This window comes from Cheilinus undulatus, linkage group 23 (assembly GCF_018320785.1).
Source record: "Cheilinus undulatus linkage group 23, ASM1832078v1, whole genome shotgun sequence".
Lineage (NCBI taxonomy): Eukaryota > Metazoa > Chordata > Actinopteri > Labriformes > Labridae > Cheilinus > Cheilinus undulatus.
In genome coordinates, this window is record NC_054887.1 from 23,825,194 (window position 1) to 23,846,847 (window position 21,654).

The 21,654-nt window shown below is 37.5% G+C and overlaps 2 protein-coding genes across 2 annotated transcripts; both read left to right on the forward strand.

Annotated features, from left to right (window-relative positions):
* Positions 1-180: 180 nt before the first annotated feature.
* Positions 181-13,338, forward strand: atp6v1e1b (ATPase H+ transporting V1 subunit E1b). The gene is made up of 10 exons (XM_041781016.1): positions 181-288; positions 410-471; positions 1,183-1,248; positions 5,476-5,585; positions 5,814-5,880; positions 5,965-6,054; positions 8,585-8,653; positions 8,819-8,913; positions 9,006-9,093; positions 12,565-13,338. Exons 2-10 carry the CDS (start codon positions 439-441, stop codon positions 12,625-12,627), a joined length of 681 nt encoding a protein of 226 aa, XP_041636950.1. The 5' UTR covers positions 181-288; positions 410-438; the 3' UTR covers positions 12,628-13,338.
* A 194-nt stretch (positions 13,339-13,532) lies between these two features.
* Positions 13,533-21,648, forward strand: ada2b (adenosine deaminase 2b). The gene is made up of 10 exons (XM_041781015.1): positions 13,533-13,588; positions 13,905-14,278; positions 15,668-15,887; positions 15,983-16,193; positions 16,301-16,428; positions 17,454-17,544; positions 17,626-17,734; positions 17,819-17,976; positions 19,002-19,204; positions 21,113-21,648. The coding sequence occupies exons 2-10, from the start codon at positions 13,978-13,980 to the stop codon at positions 21,198-21,200; spliced, it is 1,509 nt and encodes a 502-aa protein (XP_041636949.1). The 5' UTR covers positions 13,533-13,588; positions 13,905-13,977; the 3' UTR covers positions 21,201-21,648.
* Positions 21,649-21,654: the final 6 nt, after the last annotated feature.

The following is a 21,654-nucleotide window of genomic DNA, read 5'->3' on the forward strand; positions in this document are numbered from 1 at the left end:
AATGATTATGGCTTCAGTTATTTTGTAAAGGGGTAAATAGTAGTCATTTCAATATTTCCTCTAGTTAAATAAACCGTTCAAATGCTTAAATGTCCTCTCAATCCTGTTATTTCCCTGTTTTCCTCTGCTCTACACTCGGATAAGCTTGGCTCGCGTCCTCTCTCCTGATTGGCTGCTCGGCCGGAAGTAAACATCACATGACGTGGTGCATCAGCTGATCCTCCGTAGACATCTTTACGAGTCACGACTGCAGCGATTAATTCATACCTTCTCGTTTGTGATTTTCGGGTATATTTTTATCGCCTCTGCTTTCTCAGTGCCAAATTCAAACCTCCATAATTTTATTTCCACCGTCTTTTATTTCTTAAATTTTGATTTTTCTGTGTTTTTGTCATTTTTTTCATCGCAGGCCCGTGCGGATCTTTGACAGCTGAAACCATGGCGCTTAGCGATGCTGACGTTCAGAAGCAGGTAATGAAGCGATTTAACCTTGAAAAATGACACAAATCACTATTGTTATGCCCTGTTATTGTTAAGAACATTTAGCACTGCTGATTATCTTAACACAACATACATAGTCTTCTCTGACTGCTGAAATTCTGTCTGCAAGTCTGAGTACTGAGCTGAATGACATTGAAGGAGCTTCAGGAGGCTAGCAGGGAAATTAACATAGAGGCACACAAGCCAGTAAAGCTAACTGTATGATTCTGAATGACTCTGGAGGTTGTTTGTGGCAAAAGAAGCCATGTTGATTCATGGATGTATTGGTTGTGAGGGAGAGGGTCATACTTCCAGATGATCACATGATGAACACATGCCAGGGCCTAATGAGGAACTCAGAGTGAGCCACTTCAGTTCATGGGAAATCTTAGCAAACTCTGGAAATAACCTGTAAGGAAGGACTCAGTGTGTGCTGTAAAAGCCAGCCATGTAAATGAAAACTATGGGGTAGAGATATGTTAGTTTGGGGCTTGTGTTAATTACAATTGTACATAAACATTCCTCACCACAGTGACTGAGTTCACAGATGGGTGAGGAGAGAGTTTCATTTAGACTGACAAGACAATTTAACACTAAGGACAAGGCTTCACACAGAAGTTTAGATTATAAACAGCATTAAAATTGATGTATGCGAATTTAAAGGTGATATTTTTCTGATTTTTCTTCTTTTTTTTTCTGCAGATCAAGCACATGATGGCCTTCATTGAACAGGAGGCCAATGAGAAGGCAGAAGAAATTGATGCAAAGGTATACAAGCAATGTGGTAAAGCTACACCTGGTGGGGGCAGTATTCAGATATTTTATTCAAACACAAACACAAAGAACAACTCCTAGACAAAACAGTTTAGTAATGATTTTTGTTTCAAATCGACAAGAATGCAGACAAGACTCTTCAAGGTGGCGAAACTGTGCCAAATGCATTGTCAACCATCACAATGTTGCCCACATCTCTGCAATAAAAGCCCCATTTGCACAGGATTAGTATTTCCTAGAGACCTCTTGTAATTTGTGATAATCACACAGGACGTCTGTGCATGTTATTTGAAGAAATTCTAAAGGAAATTACCGACCATGTTTCAGCGCACAGAGAGGTCCACGGGTAATTGTAATCCCATGCGAATCGGCATCTCTGTAATTTAGGGTGTTAATTGTGCCTTTTTTTAAAGATTCGTGTGGCTTTTTCTGCTCCTTTTTCCGATTAAAAAAATAATAATAATAGAGGCGGCATTTTGACACAAATAGGTTATTAATAGTGCTTTTCTTTCAGTTAATTTCATCTTATGTTCAAAAATGGCTTTATTTTATTTGATTTATCGATCTAAACTCTACAGTCCGAATGTACATGCGTGCACCACTGCTCTCTCAATACACCAAATGCTTCAGCTCTTCATCCTACAGGTTCTCTTTTCTACTGCCTGATTTTATGTCCATGTCATTTTTTTTATTTCATGCATAACACAATTTTAGGTTTGAAGAGTGTCGCTTTCACTCAGGGATAAAGCTACAACAGCTGATCAGGCCGAGGAGGAAGGCTGTTATCTGTAATGACCCAAAATTTATAGAGTGCAGAATAATATCCACAGTTTCAACTACATAAAAGTTATTAAAAATGACAGGAAACTTTAATATTCAGCGTACATTAGGAGGAGGGATGCTGGACTGTCTTTCTCTTCTTCTCTGTCTGATCAGCTTCAGTTACGTACGTGCAGCTTGCAGGACCAGTGAATTAAAATTTCACTGTGTGTTTTCATTGCTGCTGTCTTGCAAGACCTTGATGTTTCCTTTAGGAATGTCTGTAAATTCTGTAAAAACACTGATGTCAGGGGGTAATTCATAAATGATCAGAGGTCCTTAGGTAATACCAATCCTAATACTAAAAAGCATAAACAAATAAAAGCCATAACAACACAGGGATTAAGCAAATAAATGACATAAAAGGGCATTTTAAAGCCAAAGAATAAAAATAAGTTTTAAAAAGGGATGTAAAAGTAGGTAGAGTAGGGGACGTTGTGATTTGAAGAGATAGTTTGTTCCACAATTTAGGAGCCACCTCAGAAAAAGCTCAATCACCTCCGTTTTTTAATCTGCTTTTAGGGAGGTGAAGCTGATCAGCAGACCTCAGGGATGGCAAGGGGGTGTAGACATTTAAGAGGTCCGAATGTACTGGGATGCTGATTTAAAAACAAACAGTAGATTTTTAAAATAAATCTTAAAATGAATAGGATGCCATTTTCATGTTTTTGAGTACCTGTTAAAATACAGCATTTTGGACTAACTGTAAACATGAAAGAGTGGGCATATTGGCTGCAGTGTATTACAGTAGTCCAAGTAGTGTATAATAAAAGCATGAATCCCTCACCCCAAGTCACTTAAAGATAAAAACAGTTTAATCTTGGATAAAAGCCTCAAATGATAAAACCTGGATTCAAAAGCATATTTTTGTTGATCTCATTTAAAATCACTGTCGACTTTTACACCAAGATTTAAACTTTGGGATTAACGTGAGGTAGAGAGAGATGCGTCCCAGGCTCCACTGGGGCAGGGCTCCATAAGATTTTCAGGTCTCAAATTAAGCTACGATGTACTTAATTTTGGGAAAGGTTTGTGTAGATACAATGCCTATTTTAGTAGAAGGGTATCAGAAGGAGTATGGAAGAATCACGTTTTCAAGACATTCCTGTGTAAAACATTACACACAGTCTAGACATTATCAAACACATTTCACACGGGTTATTTTTTACTGATTCCACATTCAAGAGTAATAGCATTCAGTCTTTAGAATCAAAGATTGTCATGTGTTAGATTTGTCACTAGAGGGCACTAAACACACATAAAAAGTGACTGTTAGGAGAGCTTTTCTCTTCTACTTGTTATGTAGTTTGTTAATCAGTTTGATCTTAGCCATTTCCAAAATAGTTTCTTCCTGTTCATGAGGGTCACATGCAAACACAAGATCTAAAAGTAAATATAAACATGTATTATTCGAAAAAATTCAAGGGATACAGAAGAAAAAAACATTTCTAACAGCAATGATGAACAGTTTTTCACCAGAAACATACAGCTTTGATTTTGAAGAAACACAATGTTGTCATTAATCTGTAAGTGACATCAGTCCATCTTTCAGTCCAGATTAGAGGGAAAGCAAGGTCTCTCTTTTAGCCAGCTTAGATCCGATTTAAATCAGACATTATTACTCTTATTTTTGTTATTATCTGGCAGTCTTCCCCACAGTTCCATAGATCAAAATGTGGCGTTTGCAATAACACAGAACAAGCCGTGCAGTTACAGTAACACAATGCACTCCTCATCATCATCACATCATAAAGCCTGACTATCAAACAATCTGACTATCTAACAAACACCCACCCCTTTTGATCTGGATTATTTATGTTAAAGTTCATCTTGAAAATTCAGAAGATCATTACAATTAAAGAATGAAGATGGTTCAGCAATTATAAGAAACCTACAAGTTTTACATTTAGTCCTGTTATCCTACAAATGTGGGTTTAACATGGCTGGTTTTATAAAGAAATCACAATAATAATGTAATATCACTGATCAGTCTTTCTGTATACCTAAAACTGCCAGCCGGTAAAATTGATCCATATTAGAGAGCAGTGATTTTTATAAAGAATGCTGATCAAGACTATTTATTTAACCTCAGACAATAAACAGCTGAGTAACCACAGAAAGAGAATTGAATCTCTGTCACATCCAAAACTCTCAGTCCTGAAACGTCCCCACCATCAGATTCTTCTCCACTCAATGCATTTATTAAATCTGCTGACACCACACAATAAGATTCTCTTTTCTGTTACCAGTGGTGTCTATGTTGAGGGTTAGTCTATGACTTCTGATTATGTGGTGCAACAATGGACAGAAGGCATTTTCATAGCTTTGTTTATTGTTTATCTCCTGGCATGAAATAGATCGGGGAAAATCAGGGCTTTCTAGGGGAGTATATTTACACGCATGGTAGTTCTAGGTATAAATGGCTATTTTTGAAATTTGGAATTATGCAAACAAACTTAAACAACACAAGGTACTACAAAAAACTTTTAGGAAAAGTCAAAGACTGACAGACGTAAATGTTTTGTTGATACAACGTAAGATAAAGTGAAAAACATCCCCGCATTGGTAGCTCCCTTAGTGTAACATTTAAGGCCATTTTGCACCTTTTTGGTCATTTTTTGTTTCCTTTTTAGGATTATTGTGACTGTGTTAATGCTGACATTTTGGAGGTTACATTTTTTTCAAAAGAGTTTTGAAATGTTGATATTAGATCCTGTAACATGTCAATAATAAGCTCTACACTTACACTCAGGGTGTTCAGGACCAAAAATGCCCCATTGAAACCCATTAAAACCACAATTTTTGATTTACCAGTTATCACAGTAAAAAGACGTGCATTTCATGATATTATTATATTCATTCTGGAGGCGTTGCCTCAGATTTTTAGCTTTTCCTGTTCATCACTATTTTTTTCAAAAATGTAGTATTTTTATTGTTTTTAATGTTTAGCGTTCATTTTTGGTCACCAACACCCCAGATTTGTTTTTTGTTGTTGTTGTTGTTTTTTTTTTACCACAATTATTGTTCGTATCAATTATTGCCTTTTCTTTTAACCAGACAAGGTTGGAAATCTGGTTGACCTCAATTTTTAAGTTAAATGCCCACTAATATGTGCTTGAAATCCTTAACAGTGCCATTGCACCCCTTATCTGACAACATCTTAAGGTTTTGTCAAAATACTTTACTCAAACTAAGACAGGTATGTTGAACAAACCAGTGAAAATATTTAAACAGCATGTAACACCATTTGAAACCCCTTCTGATACCTGATATTTGGGGAAAATAAGCATCTTTCATGTCACATTTCACCCTGCAAAGAGGACCTGTGCTCACCCCTCATGGCCTGATCAATGATAAACAATAAAGAATTTCCTGCTGAGTAAACTGTGTCTTCTCCTGCAGGCCGAGGAAGAGTTCAACATCGAGAAGGGCCGTCTGGTGCAGACTCAGAGGCTGAAGATAATGGAGTACTACGAGAAGAAAGAGAAGCAGATCGAGCAGCAGAAGAAAATGTGAGTCATTGAGGGAAATCACAGGACTCATGAAGTCTTCCTTTTCCTGATCCCAACCTTTTAAAAACAAAGAAATATCTGTATGCGTGACAGCGAGTCTCTCCTAATTTTATTAAGCTGCCTCTCCCCACAATGGCTCTTATTGTAACGTGGCACCAAACTGTCTCCAGCAGACAAACATAGAAATCTAAACAGATCCAATGTGTTTGTGATTTGTCCCTTTTACAGCCAAATGTCCAACCTGATGAACCAGGCTCGACTGAAGGTGCTGAAGGCCCGTGATGACATGATCTCGGTGAGCAGCAGGTTAAATGTATCCTGTAATATTTAACTAAAGATAAGAGATACAGAGAGTTTATATGTTGATGTGTGACTTTAGGAAATGCTGAATGAGGCCCGCCAGCGGCTCGCTAGTGTGGCAAAAGACCCGGCCAGGTATCCAGCTCTGATGGACGGATTGATCTTACAGGTAAGTTTATCATCTGTTCTACAATGGCTAGTTTATTAGATAACACAATTTTAAAGTAATGCAGGCTGATTTGGTTTTTCTTTGTTTATACATGGAGGTATTTGTGTTAGTAAAAGGACAGGGTAAACAGCGAGAGAGGGTTTGTTAGTTATTCTAAATCCTCGTGTCTGATAACCTTGCAAAGCAGATGGATACACCTGTTTCCTTGTTTTTCACTGGCAAATCCATCTTGTAAAGCTCAAAGTGACAGGACCAATCAGCTACGAGGGGCAGTACTTTCAGGCGCAGCAGAGTCGTGACATAAACAAGCAGCAGGAAGAGCTGGTGCAGTTATGGAGGAAGAGATTAGTGTGGATGCTGCTAAAGCGCCAGTTTTATCAGAACTTGACGACATTTCTTTGTTAAAAGAAGAACAAAGAACAGCAGTGAGTTGTTTTCTTTTCAAAAACGGCAAAAGTCAAGTACTTACATGTCTATAGTCGCCATGTTTCACGATATTCCTCAGTAGCTGCGCATGCGCATCTTGCTAGCGGCTACATCACGTGCTTTGTTGCTCTGATTTCCCCATAGAGATGTGACAGACAGAACGTTCACCCAATCATACTCCAAGGGTTTTTCAAATCATCTGCCTTTTCTCAAACTTTTGCTATTGAAGCTTTCCCAGATGGATGTGTGAAACAAATCCATCTGGCGTGTCAGGTTACGTATCTGAGAGAATCAGAAGCATGTGTTGTGAGAAGAAAATCTGCTGTAAGTTACTGTAGTCTGTAAAGAAACCATTCATTCAACACAAAATGTGTTAGAATTAAAGATCAGTAAGACAGAGAATGGGGCTGGGGTGGTTTTTAATCCTAGTGTGATTTGTTGAAATCTTATTGGCAAACATGAGGCCTAAAGACCTTTGACACATGGCGTGCAAATTCTAATCAAATTATTCTTGAGTCAGAGTGTACTTCTTTGCACAAACAAATATTTAAAAAGTCACAAGAGTTTCATTTTCATGTGTCGTATAATTTCTAAATTAAAAAATACAGAACCACCATATTGTCATATTGTTGTGACCATGTAGGTATCATATTGTATCATAATCCATCATATCGCAATGAGTGCATCATATCATATCATATAGAATTGCATCGTAACGTATCACATAGCAGTGTTCAAATCGCACCCAGCCCAGTGCAGCCCGTCTTATCATATCATGAAATACCATATCGTAATGTATACTTATTTACTATTTAGTAAGATATCCTTTAGTACTTTTGTACATCAATCAAATTGCAATTGCATTGTATTGAATCATAATGTGTCACATTGCATCCATCAAATTACATCCAGCGCAACACATGGCATTGCATCATATCATAACATACCGTATTGCATCATATTGTATCACATTGATCAAATCACACCTTAGGTATGGTATCATATAGCATCGCATCACATTGCATCGCATCATATTGTGTTGTATCGTATTGTCTTGCATTGTATTGGATTGCATCATATCATATCGCATTGCAATGCATCATGTCACATCGTATCTTAACTTATCACATTTCATTTCAAGTGTCATTGTATAATTTCTATATTAATAAATGCAGAATTGCTGTATCGTCATCATTTTGGCTATGTAGGCATCATATCATATTATTTCCCATCACATCGCAATGAGCGCATCATATTCTATTGCATTGCATTGAATTGCATTGCATTGTGTCATTTGGCGTTGAATTGTATCACATGGTACAGATATTGCATATCATTGATTGCATCGCACCCAGTGCAGCCTATCATAATAAATCCAGTGATATCGAAATGTATCATAATTTATATATAGTAACATTTCCTTTCATATTGTATCAGTTGAATCAAATCGAATCATATTGCATTCATCCATTCATCCATCGCATCGCACCATATTGTATTGCAGCGATCAAAGCATTCAATCATATCATGTTGTATCGCATTGATCTAATCACATCCACCACATCACATCATAGGTATCGTATCGCATCATATCGTATCTCAGAGCATCACGTCGTATCCGTCGCATCACATTGCATCATGTCGCATTGCATCTTATCACACTGCATGGCATGGTATTGCATTGTATCACATCATAACATCATTGCATTGCATCATATTGTATCATATTATATCTGAACATATCACATCTCATTGATTGAATTGCATCCAGTGCACCGCATCGTATTGTTTTGTATCATATTGTATCATATTGCAATATATTTGATCAGCTCGTATTGTATTGTATCATTTGGTTTCCTATCCTATTGTATTGTATAACCGAAGGTATCAGCTCAGATCAGATGGTATCTTACCGCATTGTATCAGTTTGTATCGTATCATATTTTATCACAGTGCATCATGAGTTACTCTGATTTTCCCCCCTACTTCAGCTCTACTAGCTTAAACTAATTGTATCAAATAAGCTTGCTCCCTCTGCTATAATGGATAAAAATGCTGTGTTAAATCCGTTTGATAACCAGTCTATGTTCTCTCATCACAACAGGGATTCTATCAGCTATTGGAGCCTAAAGTGACCATTCGCTGCCGTAAACAGGACTTCCAGCTCGTACAGGTGAGTAAATAAACAGACGTGCTTAAATTTAAACTTTTAGTTTGTGATTATAAAGATCAAAAACTTCTTCCTCTATGCATATTAAGACAGACAAATCAATTTTGTTAACCAAATCAGTTCAGGATACATGTTAAAATATGTTTAATTGTGACTCTTTTGTATCAGGCATCCATTCAGAGGAATATTCCCATCTATAAGGCAGCAGTGAAAAGCAACCTGGAGGTCCGCATCGATCAGGACAACTTCATCCCTGCAGACGTGTAAGCAGCCACCTATGCACTTTAAATTTCAATCTTCATATGGTAAAAAAAAAAAAAATTGCATTGTCTCATTTTGGTTCATCTTTCTTCAGTTCTGGAGGTGTGGAGATCTATAACGCTGATGGTAAAATCAAAGTGTCCAACACCCTGGAGAGCAGACTGGACCTCATGGCTCAGCAGGTAGGAAGGGCTTCACAGGCTGCCTCTTATTCTTCTGTATCAGAATTAAATTCATAACTCAGTTTTCAGCCTCTATTTGTACATTACTGTTACTGTATTTCTTGTTTTATCCCTCCTCTTTATTTTCATGTTGAAAAGTTCTTGATGTTCCTTGGGTGCTCTAAACATTTAAGGCAAAACAACATCCTCCCTTAATATGGAGTGTATAATAATAATAATAATAATATGGAGTGTAGTGTTTAATAAATTGGATAAATTAAATGTGACAGTAATAACATGAGTGATGCTTTCATTTAGTTCTTTTTCAAAGTTAAATGACTTTATTGTTTTTTAAAATTGGTTCTTGCTTTTATTCTATATTCAGAAGTATTTAAAAGCCAGAAAAACACCTTTTCCCCATTTTTATCTAAGAAGAACCCAGAGGAAAAGTGAACATAAAGAAAGTGAGAAATACATCTAAAATCAACTTGTAGTCACTGAAATACTGTCATGCACTTAATACCACAGCCTATTAAATTAAGAACACTGTGTATTTTTCTGCTTTTACTTTATTAGATTTCTGAGCCATGGCTGTCTTGAACATGAATGCTTTTATAGTTGCATCAAGTTCAAACCACCAGAATAATCACCAAAAGAACAAACAACTGTTGGTGTAAAATTGAATAAACGGTTAAAGAAAAGCCGAGCTTGTGTAAGAGGATGACTTTGACAAAAGCAGATTAGCGTAGCTTTCACGTTAGCAAGATTTCAAAACTTTTCATGACAGGATGAAGTGCGTTTTATGAGTTTGTCTTATGAATTTATTGTGTGGCTTTGTTCATTTGACTTTTTCAAACAAGACTTCTATTCATGTATTTGCAGTTTACTTTGTGCAAACGCTACAAACACAACAAATATATAAGATTAATGAAGCCTAACAGTATATGACAATACAACGAGGCAGAGACTACAACAACATACTAAACTAAGACTAAATATTTCAGCTCAGATTTCTACTTAAATAAGTTAAGTTTTCTTTAGGTAAAAATAGAAAACTGTACCTGTCTGTGATACTGTAAAGCCTAGCTTCCTTGCCAGGGTCCTCAGTGCCCTCTCCTTTAAGTGGCAACACACACTGAAATCTCTGTGAATAATTCCATTTCTATTGCCATGTGCATTGCCATGTACAACCCAGCTGTAAAAATACAGAAATACCCCTTAGTACATACTCAAGTACATATTTGATCATGAATATACTTCATCTGGTGCATACATGATCACGTGTATTCTTAATCTAGTACATACCTGATCAAGTAAATACTTCAGCTTGTACAAACCTAATCAAGTATATACTTCATCTTGTATGTCCTTAAATGAGTAAATACTAAATCTGTTATGTTCTTGATCAAGATTGCGCTTCATCTAGTACATACAAAATCAAGTCGATACTTAATCTTGAACATACTTGATCAAGTATATACTTTATCTGGTATGTACTTGATCAAGTTTAAACTTGGTCTAGTAGGTACTTGAACAAGTATACACATACATACTGCATGAAGTTTATACAGTGTATTTAATTTAGTAAATACTTGAATAAGTATATTCTTCATTTTGTATGTACTTGATCAAGTGTGTTCTTTATCTAGTGTGTACTTGATCAAGTATATACTTTAATCAAGTACACATTTGTTCAAGTGCATATCTGGTACGTATTCGATCAAGTAAATACTTCAATTAGTACATACATGATCAAGTATATTTCATCTAGTAGGTACTTGAACAAGTAAATACTTAATCTGGTACTTACCGCATCAAGTATATACTTGATCTCGTACGTCCGTAATTAAGTATGTCGATTAACAAGTATGCACTTTATCAAGTATATACTTAATCTTGTACGTACTTGATCAAGTATGTTCTTTATCTAGTGTGTACTTGATCAAGTATATACTCAATCAAGTACACATTTGTTCAAGTGCAAAATATATTGTAGCACCTTATCAAATGCATACTTCATTTACTACACATGAAATCAAGTGCACACTAGATCGGGAATGTACTTTATCAAGTGCTAATTAATCTTGTACTGACCTGAAAACATAATTTTGTACAAACTCAATTAAGCTCAGACATACTCTAGTATGTACTTAAGCAGGCAGTTATTTAATGCATACTTAATCTATTACAAACCTAAGATGGTACATACTTAATCAAGTTTATACTTGTTCTAGTACATTATTAATCTAATATGTACTTAATTAAAATGTATACTTAATATAGTATGTAAAATACATACTGTCAAAAACATAGTATTAAATACATACTAAGGTCGTTTGTACTAAATCAAGTGTGTGCATAATGTAGAGTAGAGCTGTGAAAAAATATTGATATGGCAATATATCGTGATACTTTGACATCCGATACAATATCGATACTTCAACTCTTAATATCGATTTTTTTGTAAAAAATATAAATTCATATTTTAGCTGTTAGTAAAATACAACTTCTGCACCTCCACTGCGGTAGATGGCGTCGAAGAGCTACTCTGCTGTATGTTGCTGCGGCATTTCCTGTAGAAGCAGTCAGAGTGCATAGGTGAAAGGAGCGAACATGGCTGACAAAGTAACAACACCTGCACAAGTCAAAGCAGACGGTTGGAAGCATTTTGGCTTCAAAGTTAGAACGGGGAGCACAAACAGCGAGTTAGAGAAAGGAAATGCTGTTGCAAGCTCTGTCTTGCTGCTGTGAAATATGGCAGGAACACCACCAATGTATTGTGTGATTTACATATACATCATCTCTATATTTTTCTTAGTTAACTGTGTAGAATATCACAACATATCACAATATCATGATATCCTGATATATTGTGATACTATCGTATCATGACCCAAGTATCGTGATGCATATTGTATCGTGAGGTTCTTGCCAATACTCACCCCTAATGTAGAGAGCACTGAAGTATGTGCTTAATGAAGTGTGCCTTGTTTATTAATGATCAGAAAACACTTTCTTTTAATTTGAATTTCAGATTTGTCATCATAATCATACTAATTTCTATTTATTTGACAAATTGATTTGACATTTAAAACTAAAACCAGCATGGAAAAAAACAAAGAACCTCGACATAAAAAAACGCAAACACTAACAGCAAGAGAGCCCATACACCAAAAAAAAAAAAGAAAAGAAAGAAAAAAAACCCCAGATATAATTAAGCTAACCATCACAAGTTATCAAAAGAACCATTATAAATAGACAGAGCTAAACTATAACTGATAAGTAGGCACAAAACAAAGCTCTATTTCAAGAGAACAAGTTTAATGTTTTTAATATTTTCAAGTCCTTGCTTCTGAACATTTTGTTCTTTGTGTTTACAGAATTAGTCTTTAAAAGTGTTAACTCAGTTCTTATCCTCAAGGGCATTTTGATGATAAATAGGGAAAGTGACTCATCTTATTCATACCGTCTGTGCTTCTGTGTCTGTGTCAGATGATGCCTGAAATCCGAGTTGCTCTCTTCGGTGCCAACCCGAATCGCAAGTTTATGGACTGAGTGGCTTCAGTGCAACAGAGAAAAACTCCATCTTTTTATTTTTTATTTTGTCATATGAAAGACGTCATTCCTCTGTCTGTGAAACCAATTTCTGATGCGAAAGAGATGCATTGTTGTTGTGTGATGTATTTCTGTATTTTTCTTTGCATCAAGGGACATCATTAAAGCTGCAACTTAACATTACAGACGTACACGATGCATTCTGCACGGCTGTAATGGCTCGTTTACTCCGCTGCTTCCTATTGATGGGGTCTCAGTTTACGCTGATTAGTCCGGAACAACAGGATTGGCTGGATGTTTACCACATTGTCCTCTAACTGGATCCATATTCATTACTAACAGAGTATCTTTGTCACGGATTTCCCAGTTTCAGTAACCTCTGCGTCACATTCTAAGTTGTATGGGGCATTGTGTTGATAATGGGTGTCTGCTCCAACCAATCACAGAGAGAAAAACATCACCCCTGAAACATAACTGAAGGCCGCACATAACCTCACCAAGTTAATTTATTGATGTTCTGTCATGTTCTGAAAGCGTGGGAGTTATCATTCCAAAGGGTGCACTGTATGTATATGAGGTCTCCAGATTAAATTATACGTATGTGTGGTGGTTGTTGTTGTTTTCTTTTTTGTCTTTTCTTTTGTTGATTGTGTTTCAAACTGCAAATGTATTATTGTGGAAATGTAAAACCTAATAAAATATAAATCATTAGTATCAGTTTCAGCTCCTTTCTTGTTAAGAAACGTCCAGTCTTACTCCATTTTGCAACACCGACCATTCATGCTTTATCCATTAGTTTATCACATGGTATTTGTCAGACAAAAATGCCCCAATTATCCAGTTCCTGCAAGCGTTTTGCTGACATGCTTGACTGAAAGCGGAAGCTTTTGTGGAAAACAGGCAGAGTCTTTTGACGGGACGGCCGAGCTGGGACAGCAGACAGAGGAGGCTCTTGATCCTTGTAAGTCTTTTAACGTTTTAATGTCACATTTGAGGATTTCTGCTTCCTTGTCATTTTTACTTTAAAGAACACGGTTTTTTATCGCTTTCCTCCACTTTTCTTGTGGTTAATTTTGACCGTAGCAGTCACACTTAGGCTACTTAATGGTCTCTGTCAGCTCCGTAATGCCTCAACAACGTGCGTCTGTGTGGATGAGTTTAGCACAAGTTTGTTGAATTTATCTACCCACTAAAAGAATCCAAAGCAACATGTCCTTCCAGGAAGAAAGCATTAATTGTAATTAGTCTATGTCTGACACAGTTTTCCTTCTTTTCAGACTTAAATAAAGTGATCCTGCTTGTATGAAGGGTGTGATGATGTTCTAGCACCCCCCTGTGGCACATAAGGACATGGTGCTCTCACTCCTCCAGACCGTGGTCACTTATGTGTCCCTGCTGTGGTTTGTAAGAGTGACCGATGCGATGCCTGACCCAGCTAAGAGGGACCTACTAATGCGTGAGGAGGCATCAAGACAAACTGGGGGAAGAGTGGCCCTGACACCAGCTGAACAGAAGCTGGATGATTACCTCCATCAGCTAAAGGAGCAGGAGATGTCTGCTGCTCATTTCCCACCTGCTATCCACTTTTTCAAAGCAAAGCCGCTCATTGAGAAGAGCTCGGTTTTCAAAATGCTGCAGAAGATGCCAAAAGGTGAAAAACGCAATTCCATGTTTATATTCATGTATGTATGTCTTTATGTCAGAGGTGTCCAAACTATGGCCTTGAGGGCCAAATGCGGCCTGCGGCTCACTTTTGATTGGCCCATGGCAAATTATGAATATAAAATGAATATGGCCCACATTAGAACATGAAGCTTGTACTTCTTAGTTCAGCACAAGGCAGTGTGACCATGCTAAACTGTAAACAAACATTTTGACAAGAATCATTTGATGTTTTTTGACTACACTAGGATGACACTGTAAATGATAAACATATTGGCAACCAAATGAATAACATTATCTTGATTTATAATGCTCTAAATAATTACCCCACTAAATAGCAACACCAATAGTGTTCCAGGTGAGTAGCCAGGGCCAACCAGGTTCCCCTGAAATCTGACTGGCCTTCCCAAAATCCTTAAATTGATTGTCTATTTGCCTTGTCAACCACTACATAGCCATGTGGGCACACTCAATCACTAAGAATATCTTAATCTACATTAGATTGGTTTGTAACTTTAGTATCTCAAGGTGTGGTATATGAAAGTGGCCCCACTATTCTTAGATGTGATTATATATCAACATGTGGCCCACAGTGGTAAAGTTTGGACACCCCTGCCTTATGTCCTTAAATGTGCACTTAAATGTCTGCTTAAAAATAGTATGCATCTAACTGTGTAGTTACTAGTGTGCTTAAGTGTGTATGTAAGTATGCATGTAAGTATGCTTGGACTTGGTGTTGGACAGTTTCTGTGTTTACATTGATACCAGTGGAAGTTCTGACTTCTTCTTCTATGGAATCAGCGGAGCACTGGTGACTTTACTCACCCTGACCTCACTCTGATTGTACGTGGTCTTCAGCTTCATAGCAGAGTTGCTGTTGTTCCTAAATGCTTCCACTTTCTAATACTATTACTTACAGTTGACTGTGGACTATCAAACAGGGATGAAATTTCACTGTCTTATTGCAAAGGCATCCTTATCACAATACCACGTTTGAAGTCACTGAGCTCTTCAGAATGACCCAGTTTGTATCACAAATGTCTGCAAATGAAAGCTGCATGGCAAGGCGCTTGATTTTATACACCTGAGGCAACAGTCCGATTGAAACACCTGAATTCAATGATTAACAGGTGTGGCCAAATACTTTTTTCCATGTAGTGTTCATACTTAAGCACATGTAAATATTTAAGAACATGCTTCAATACACACTTAAGTACATGGTTAAGCAAATATTTAAGGACATACTTAAGGAAACACCATGAAGAGCATCCTTAAGTGGATGAACTGAACCAAAAGCACCAACATCTCTACATTAATTCTACTGTTAAAGCTCAGAGCATGAGCTTGAGTTTGAGCTTTTATCTTGTTATGACAACAGGTGCAGCCCTCCACATCCACGGCTCCACTCTGGTTGGCGTTGAGTGGCTGGTGAAAAACGTCACCTACAGGCCAAACTGTTACATCTGCTTCACGTGGGACAACTCGGTCCGCTTCTTCTTCTCAGACCGTCAGCCGTTTCCGCGATGGGACTGCTTCTACTGGCAGCTACTTCAGAGACTGAGAACAAAAATAGGAGACCCTACTGCTTTTGATAACAGGTAGTGTGAGTAGTCCCTGTCTTTCACATTTTTGATGAATGATGATCACTGGTGAAAAAACAGAATAGAAAATAATTATTTGTGGTACTTTTTAGTTTAATGCAGCACCTCACACTGTTCACTGAGGATCCAGATGGACAGTATCCAAACCAGGATGTTGTTTGGGAGAAGTTTGAGCGAGCCTTTATTGCAGCTGCAGGGCTTGTAACACACGCCCCTGTGCTAAGAGACTACATCTACAAGGGCTTAGAGGAACTTCAGCATGACAACATCATGTATCTGGAACTTAGGAGTGGTCTCTCCAGGGTTTGTTTGTTTTTTAATTCACACCTGATCCAAAACTCCTGTACCACCACAACAGAAATATTAGTATTTGATGTAAGGCTAATTGTCAACCTCTTCTTGTGTTTCAGACATATGAACTTGATGGAACCATTCATGATAAGGTCTGGACCATAAGAATGTTTCAAGAAGTTACAAAGAAATTTATGGCAGATCATCCAGACTTTCTTGGGGCCCGTATCATAATTTCTGTACACAGGTACTGAACTGTTTTAATATACTTCCATGGAAAATACACTTTAATAAGACTTAAAGTTTTATCCTAAAAATTATTTTCTGAATCTTATTTTCTTATTATTGATTATAAATGCCAAACGTCTGTTAATAACTTGCTCTTAAAGAAGTAGGAGGAAAAAAAAAAACCCTGAGGCAGTTAAACCGCGTAATTTAAGTGCAAAATGGCAGTACGTAATTTGGGATAATACTAACGTTCTGCGATTAAGTGCTCTGTGCTGAGTTTACGTATACTCACAGAAGTATGCGGTCTGGGAAGTATTTCCAGTCTAACCTTCGTTAGCTAAGCTAGCGAGAAGCTAGCATGACTGTTGGTCCATAAATGGAATTCAATAATAAACACACATTCATAATACTGTTATTTAGTTATTTGGGTGTTATTCAATCACATTTAAAACATATTACAGCACACTTACCTTGATCATTTTTATGCCATTTGTTGGCTAGCCAGTAAGCTAAAACTCTGCCCAGTTTTCACCCATAGATCACTCATGCATACACAAAATTGCATATTATGAATTTGGAGCATACTACATCCACAATATGACGGCACATTTGGTATAAATACTGTGAGAGTATTCCGTTTCTGCGACAGATGAAGTTACATTGTTGTAGCTTCACTTTAGCTCAAATGCTGCACTTGTTTTCAAATCAGTAGTTGCTAGCTAGCGATTACTGATCTATTTTTGTTCTGTACTGCTACCTTTGACAGATTAACAGATCTGGTATTTTAATATAAATGAAGGTGTAATGTGTTAATTAGCCTACTTTGGCAGAGAGAGAGGCTTTTCTAAGCTAGCTAGCATTTCAGTATCAGAAGAACTCTAACTGAAGTAGCTTAAAAACAAAAACTCTGGAGAGATTCATATGGGATAACCATCTTTCTCTCTGAATATCTGTTAAAATGTGTTTTAAGTTTTATGCTCATGAGTCAAATTTTAGGCCTACTCATAGAGGTTTTCAGTCCATAATGGCCTTTGATTTCTGTAGGGCTTTGGGAGTATCTGATGTAAAAGCAGCAGTGAAAGAAGCCATTCAGCTGCAGAAGGACTTCCCAGATGTTATCGCAGGATTTGATATGGTGGGAAGTGATTGAGTCTCTTATTTGATACAACATAAGTGTTTGTTAAGTGGTAATAATTTGTTGTGGGACTGTTTGCAGGTTGGCAGGGAGGACAGTGGGAGGACTCTTTGGTTCTTCAGGGAGGCCCTTTCTCTGCCAGCTGAACTGGGGGTCACGCTGCCGTACTTCTTTCATGCAGGGGAGACAGGTCAGGGGATGACTAGTAAAAAGAACTATTCCTCTGGAGATGCTTTCATAATTAACACTTTGAATGTGTCGTGTTTCTTTCCAGATGATGAAGGCACAGAGGTAGATCAAAACATCCTTGATGCCCTTCTCTTCAATACCACACGTATTGGGCATGGCTACGCTTTGGCGCATCATCCGCTCGCCAAAGAACTTTCAAGGAAAAGAAGTGTGGCTGTAGAGCTGTGCCCCATCTCAAACCAGGTCAGATAAGCCATTGATATTTGCAAATAGAGCATTTTTAAATGCCGAACCTCTAGACCTCATGGACTTCTGTCATAGAACTCATATTAATTAATAATTAAACTAAATAGCCAACTAAATTAAACATGAATCTACTTAACAGTGAATAGACGTTTTGGTTTCATGGATGAATTTCTCATAATGGGAAATGAGAATTGCTCCTACTAGTCCACCCTGGAAATGATCTCAGAATGCTTTCCAAGTAGCTCACAGTGCAAACCAACTTTTAACAGCTTTTTTCCATCGTAAATACACCATAGGTAGCGCCATTTTAAATAAGAGTTAATTAAGAATTAATTTAATCACCTGTTTAGTAAAAACATTGGATGGAGGGCCGTTTTGAACTGACATTCACTGGCTCATTTCTAGCTAAGCCAACAAAGCTTTGACAAGAAATCTGTTAATAATAGAAACATCCTAAAAAGTCTGCAGAGGGTTTGTTTAAGGTTTCTTGTGGATGTTCACTGACACTCAATCTAATACAAACATCTGCCTTTATTTATTTCTTATCTTTATTTACACATTTCATGATAACATATTACCAACTCAAAAACAAAATCTACAACCCAATCCAAGGATTCAAACCTTCACTCTCACACATAATTACACCAGAGGTGGAGGGGTAAAAATAAAAAAAGATAAACTAATTTAAACCCTGTGTCAACGACATAACAAAGGCATACATGTTGCTAAATATCATCCAAATGGTATGGTTGAATTAGGTTGTCTACAATAGAAATATCCATAAACAAACATAATAAGGCAAAAAATTTAAAAATACTGATGCTGCTTAGATGAGCCTAAGTGTTGCAGACAGAAACCCCAGTTTCATATCATTATGATTACATTTTAAATTGTTAGATCACAGTCCCACTGAGTGGATTAACCAAAATCTGTTCATGCAACTTTCAAGAATAGAAGCCTTCATATTTTTATTCAGCACTTGTGTGATTGGTCTATGGTTTTGTTTTATCTCCATTCTTCAGGTGCTGAAGCTGGTCTCAGACCTCAGGAACCACCCTGCAGCTGTGCTGATGTCAGAGGGCCACCCTTTGGTGATCAGCTCTGATGACCCATCTATGTTTGGCACCGCAGGCCTCTCCTACGACTTTTACGAAGCCTTTGTTGGCATCGGAGGGTTAAAGGCAAATCTGGGCACTCTGAAAGAGCTTGCTGCTAACTCTATCAGGTGAGAGACAGTTGATCTTAATTCTCTTGTACTTGTGGTTTTAATGGAGCTTTTAAAAGTAAACCTGAGCCTGCTGGTAATCTCTGTGAAATCTATTTAATAAGCATTTAAAAAGCTATTTTGATACCTACTTTATGGCCAGACCTTAATGGCTGAATTCAGAACATTCTTCTAAGTATGCATCAAGATTTAGTTATTTCTTATAGCTTTCCTGGCATGCATTCTGTTTTTCAAAAACAAGCATATAGCGGGAGTTTAGGCAGGTCATGGAATCAGGCGTTGCCATGTAACTGAGATCAGCTGATATCGGCTGATTCACTCTAGGCATGCTATTGGCTAATTGAACTCATACTGCCATATTTAACCTGCTCTAGCCTGGCTATGCTTTTCTGCTCCCTTTGCAAGCCACTTTTTGCAACCATCCTTCACCCCAGCTCCTGGGGTGTCACTCTGTTGTCACTGATGCCTGCTCTGCTCTAGGGTTTATGCTGCTTCTCTCCCTGCCTCAGGCTTTTCTTGTATGCACAGGAAAGGCAGGCATTTGCTGGCCCTGCTTGATAGGTAGGCTTGTGAAAGGGCAGGTTGATCCTAGAACAGCCACACCACCAAATAGAAATATCAGGAATAAAGGCAAATTATAACTGGGGCCTTGAAGGATTATCTGAACTAATCTGGGAAAATTCAAACTTAAAACAGCGATAGTCACACTGCTGAATCTGTCTCCTCTTTTCTGTACTTACTAAAATCTATCCTTTTTGCCAACACATTGCAGAGGTTAGCTACCAGATTGTTTCAAGGTAATGTATTATCATGCCAAACCTCCCCAGAAGTTCCTTGGCGTTCCTTAGGGAAGGCCCACATTACACTAGCTAGGCTAAAGCGGGGGTACCCACATAAAGATAATGGGGCTGTTTTTGTCCCGATTGTCCCCCTTCCCGACCAAGGACGGCAAACGCCCCATTATCTTAGGTCTTATAAGATTATCCTATAAGATTATCCTGTGGTCTGAGGTGTGTTAAGAGTGAATTTGTCCCGATAATCGGCTCCGAAAATGGTTGGGACCGACAATCATAAATATTAAACTTGTTCAATATTTACGACCCAAAATCTTCATGTGTGGGGAAAGCCAACGACACCCGAGTCATGACTCTGTGAATTGTGACGTGGAATGGAATGTAGCCAATCAAGAAGCGAGCTGAATGAGGGACAAGGACGCAGGCGTAAATATTAAATTAGCTAAGGTACGTTTAGGCTTTATTGTTACTAAGCTAATAACACCAGCCATTAGCTTGCCCAGTAGACTATAAAATCCGTTTTTGCGCTGTCTCCAGGGTTTTTTTCCAGCCTTTTTTTTTTAGTTCGGGATTTTTCCATTAAAAATAGTCCCAAGAACACCATCATTCCTCTCTTCTTGTATGTCCTCTTCCATGTTGCGTGTTTTGTTTTTCGGTTGTGGCTGTTTTTTCTGCTTCGTTTTTGTTAGATCACGTGTGATCACGCAAGGTTTCTGGCTTGGAGGACAAGATTCTAGTTCGGTTGTGGGACAGAATCATGATGTGTGTGGTGTGCTGTGTTGTGATTATCGGAGCACACCACACACAGTACAGTCAAAACTGTTCAGTGCCTGATTTTTTTATCTTCATGTGTAGGGTCTCTAACAGATAAAAAATCTCTTAAGATTTAGAAAACAATCACTTTAATCTCATGCTAACTGGAGTTACAATCACTGTCATTCACTTTAATACAGTTTCACTTTTTGGCTGCTGTTTTCATCTGGTTGTATCACTGGTTTAAAGAAGTGGTGTGTTTTCATCAAAGTAACATTTCTATTAGTATCTGCAGCATTAAATGAAGTCCAAGTTTAACAGTTTTTTTTTCCACATTAAATTATTCTTCTTCCTCCATCAGGTTCAGCTCCCTGCCATCTCATCTGAAGGACACAGGTCTCGCCATGTGGCAGAAAAAATGGGATGCTTTCATCGTTGATCATTCATGACCAGCAAATCTCTGGATCCTGTTTGACTTGAATGATGTTTGTGAATGTTTAAACCTTTGCAGACATCTAAAAGGGTAACCAGCAGCAACTCTTCACTTGATCCTTGGAGGCAAAACAAACAAACAAAAAAAAAAGAAACAGAATTAAGCAAATCATGTGTTTTAAGAGCACTGGACTTTTTGAACAATTCTCCCTGTATCTGGAAACTGCAAAAGAGCAGTGAATTAGCCTTCTTCTTGACTTACCTCTGCTGAGTATTCATTTAAAAGTTTTTCTTTAATCAGTGCTAGCTCACACTATGTACCAATAATAGCATTCGTCGATATACCAAAGTTAAATGAAATTAAACACAAGTGATCCTTTTCACAACTTTTCTCAGACATATTTAAAATCTAGAATATCCAAGTCATTGACAGCTGAATGCTAAACTTTCCCAAAGAATAGAAGCCATTTG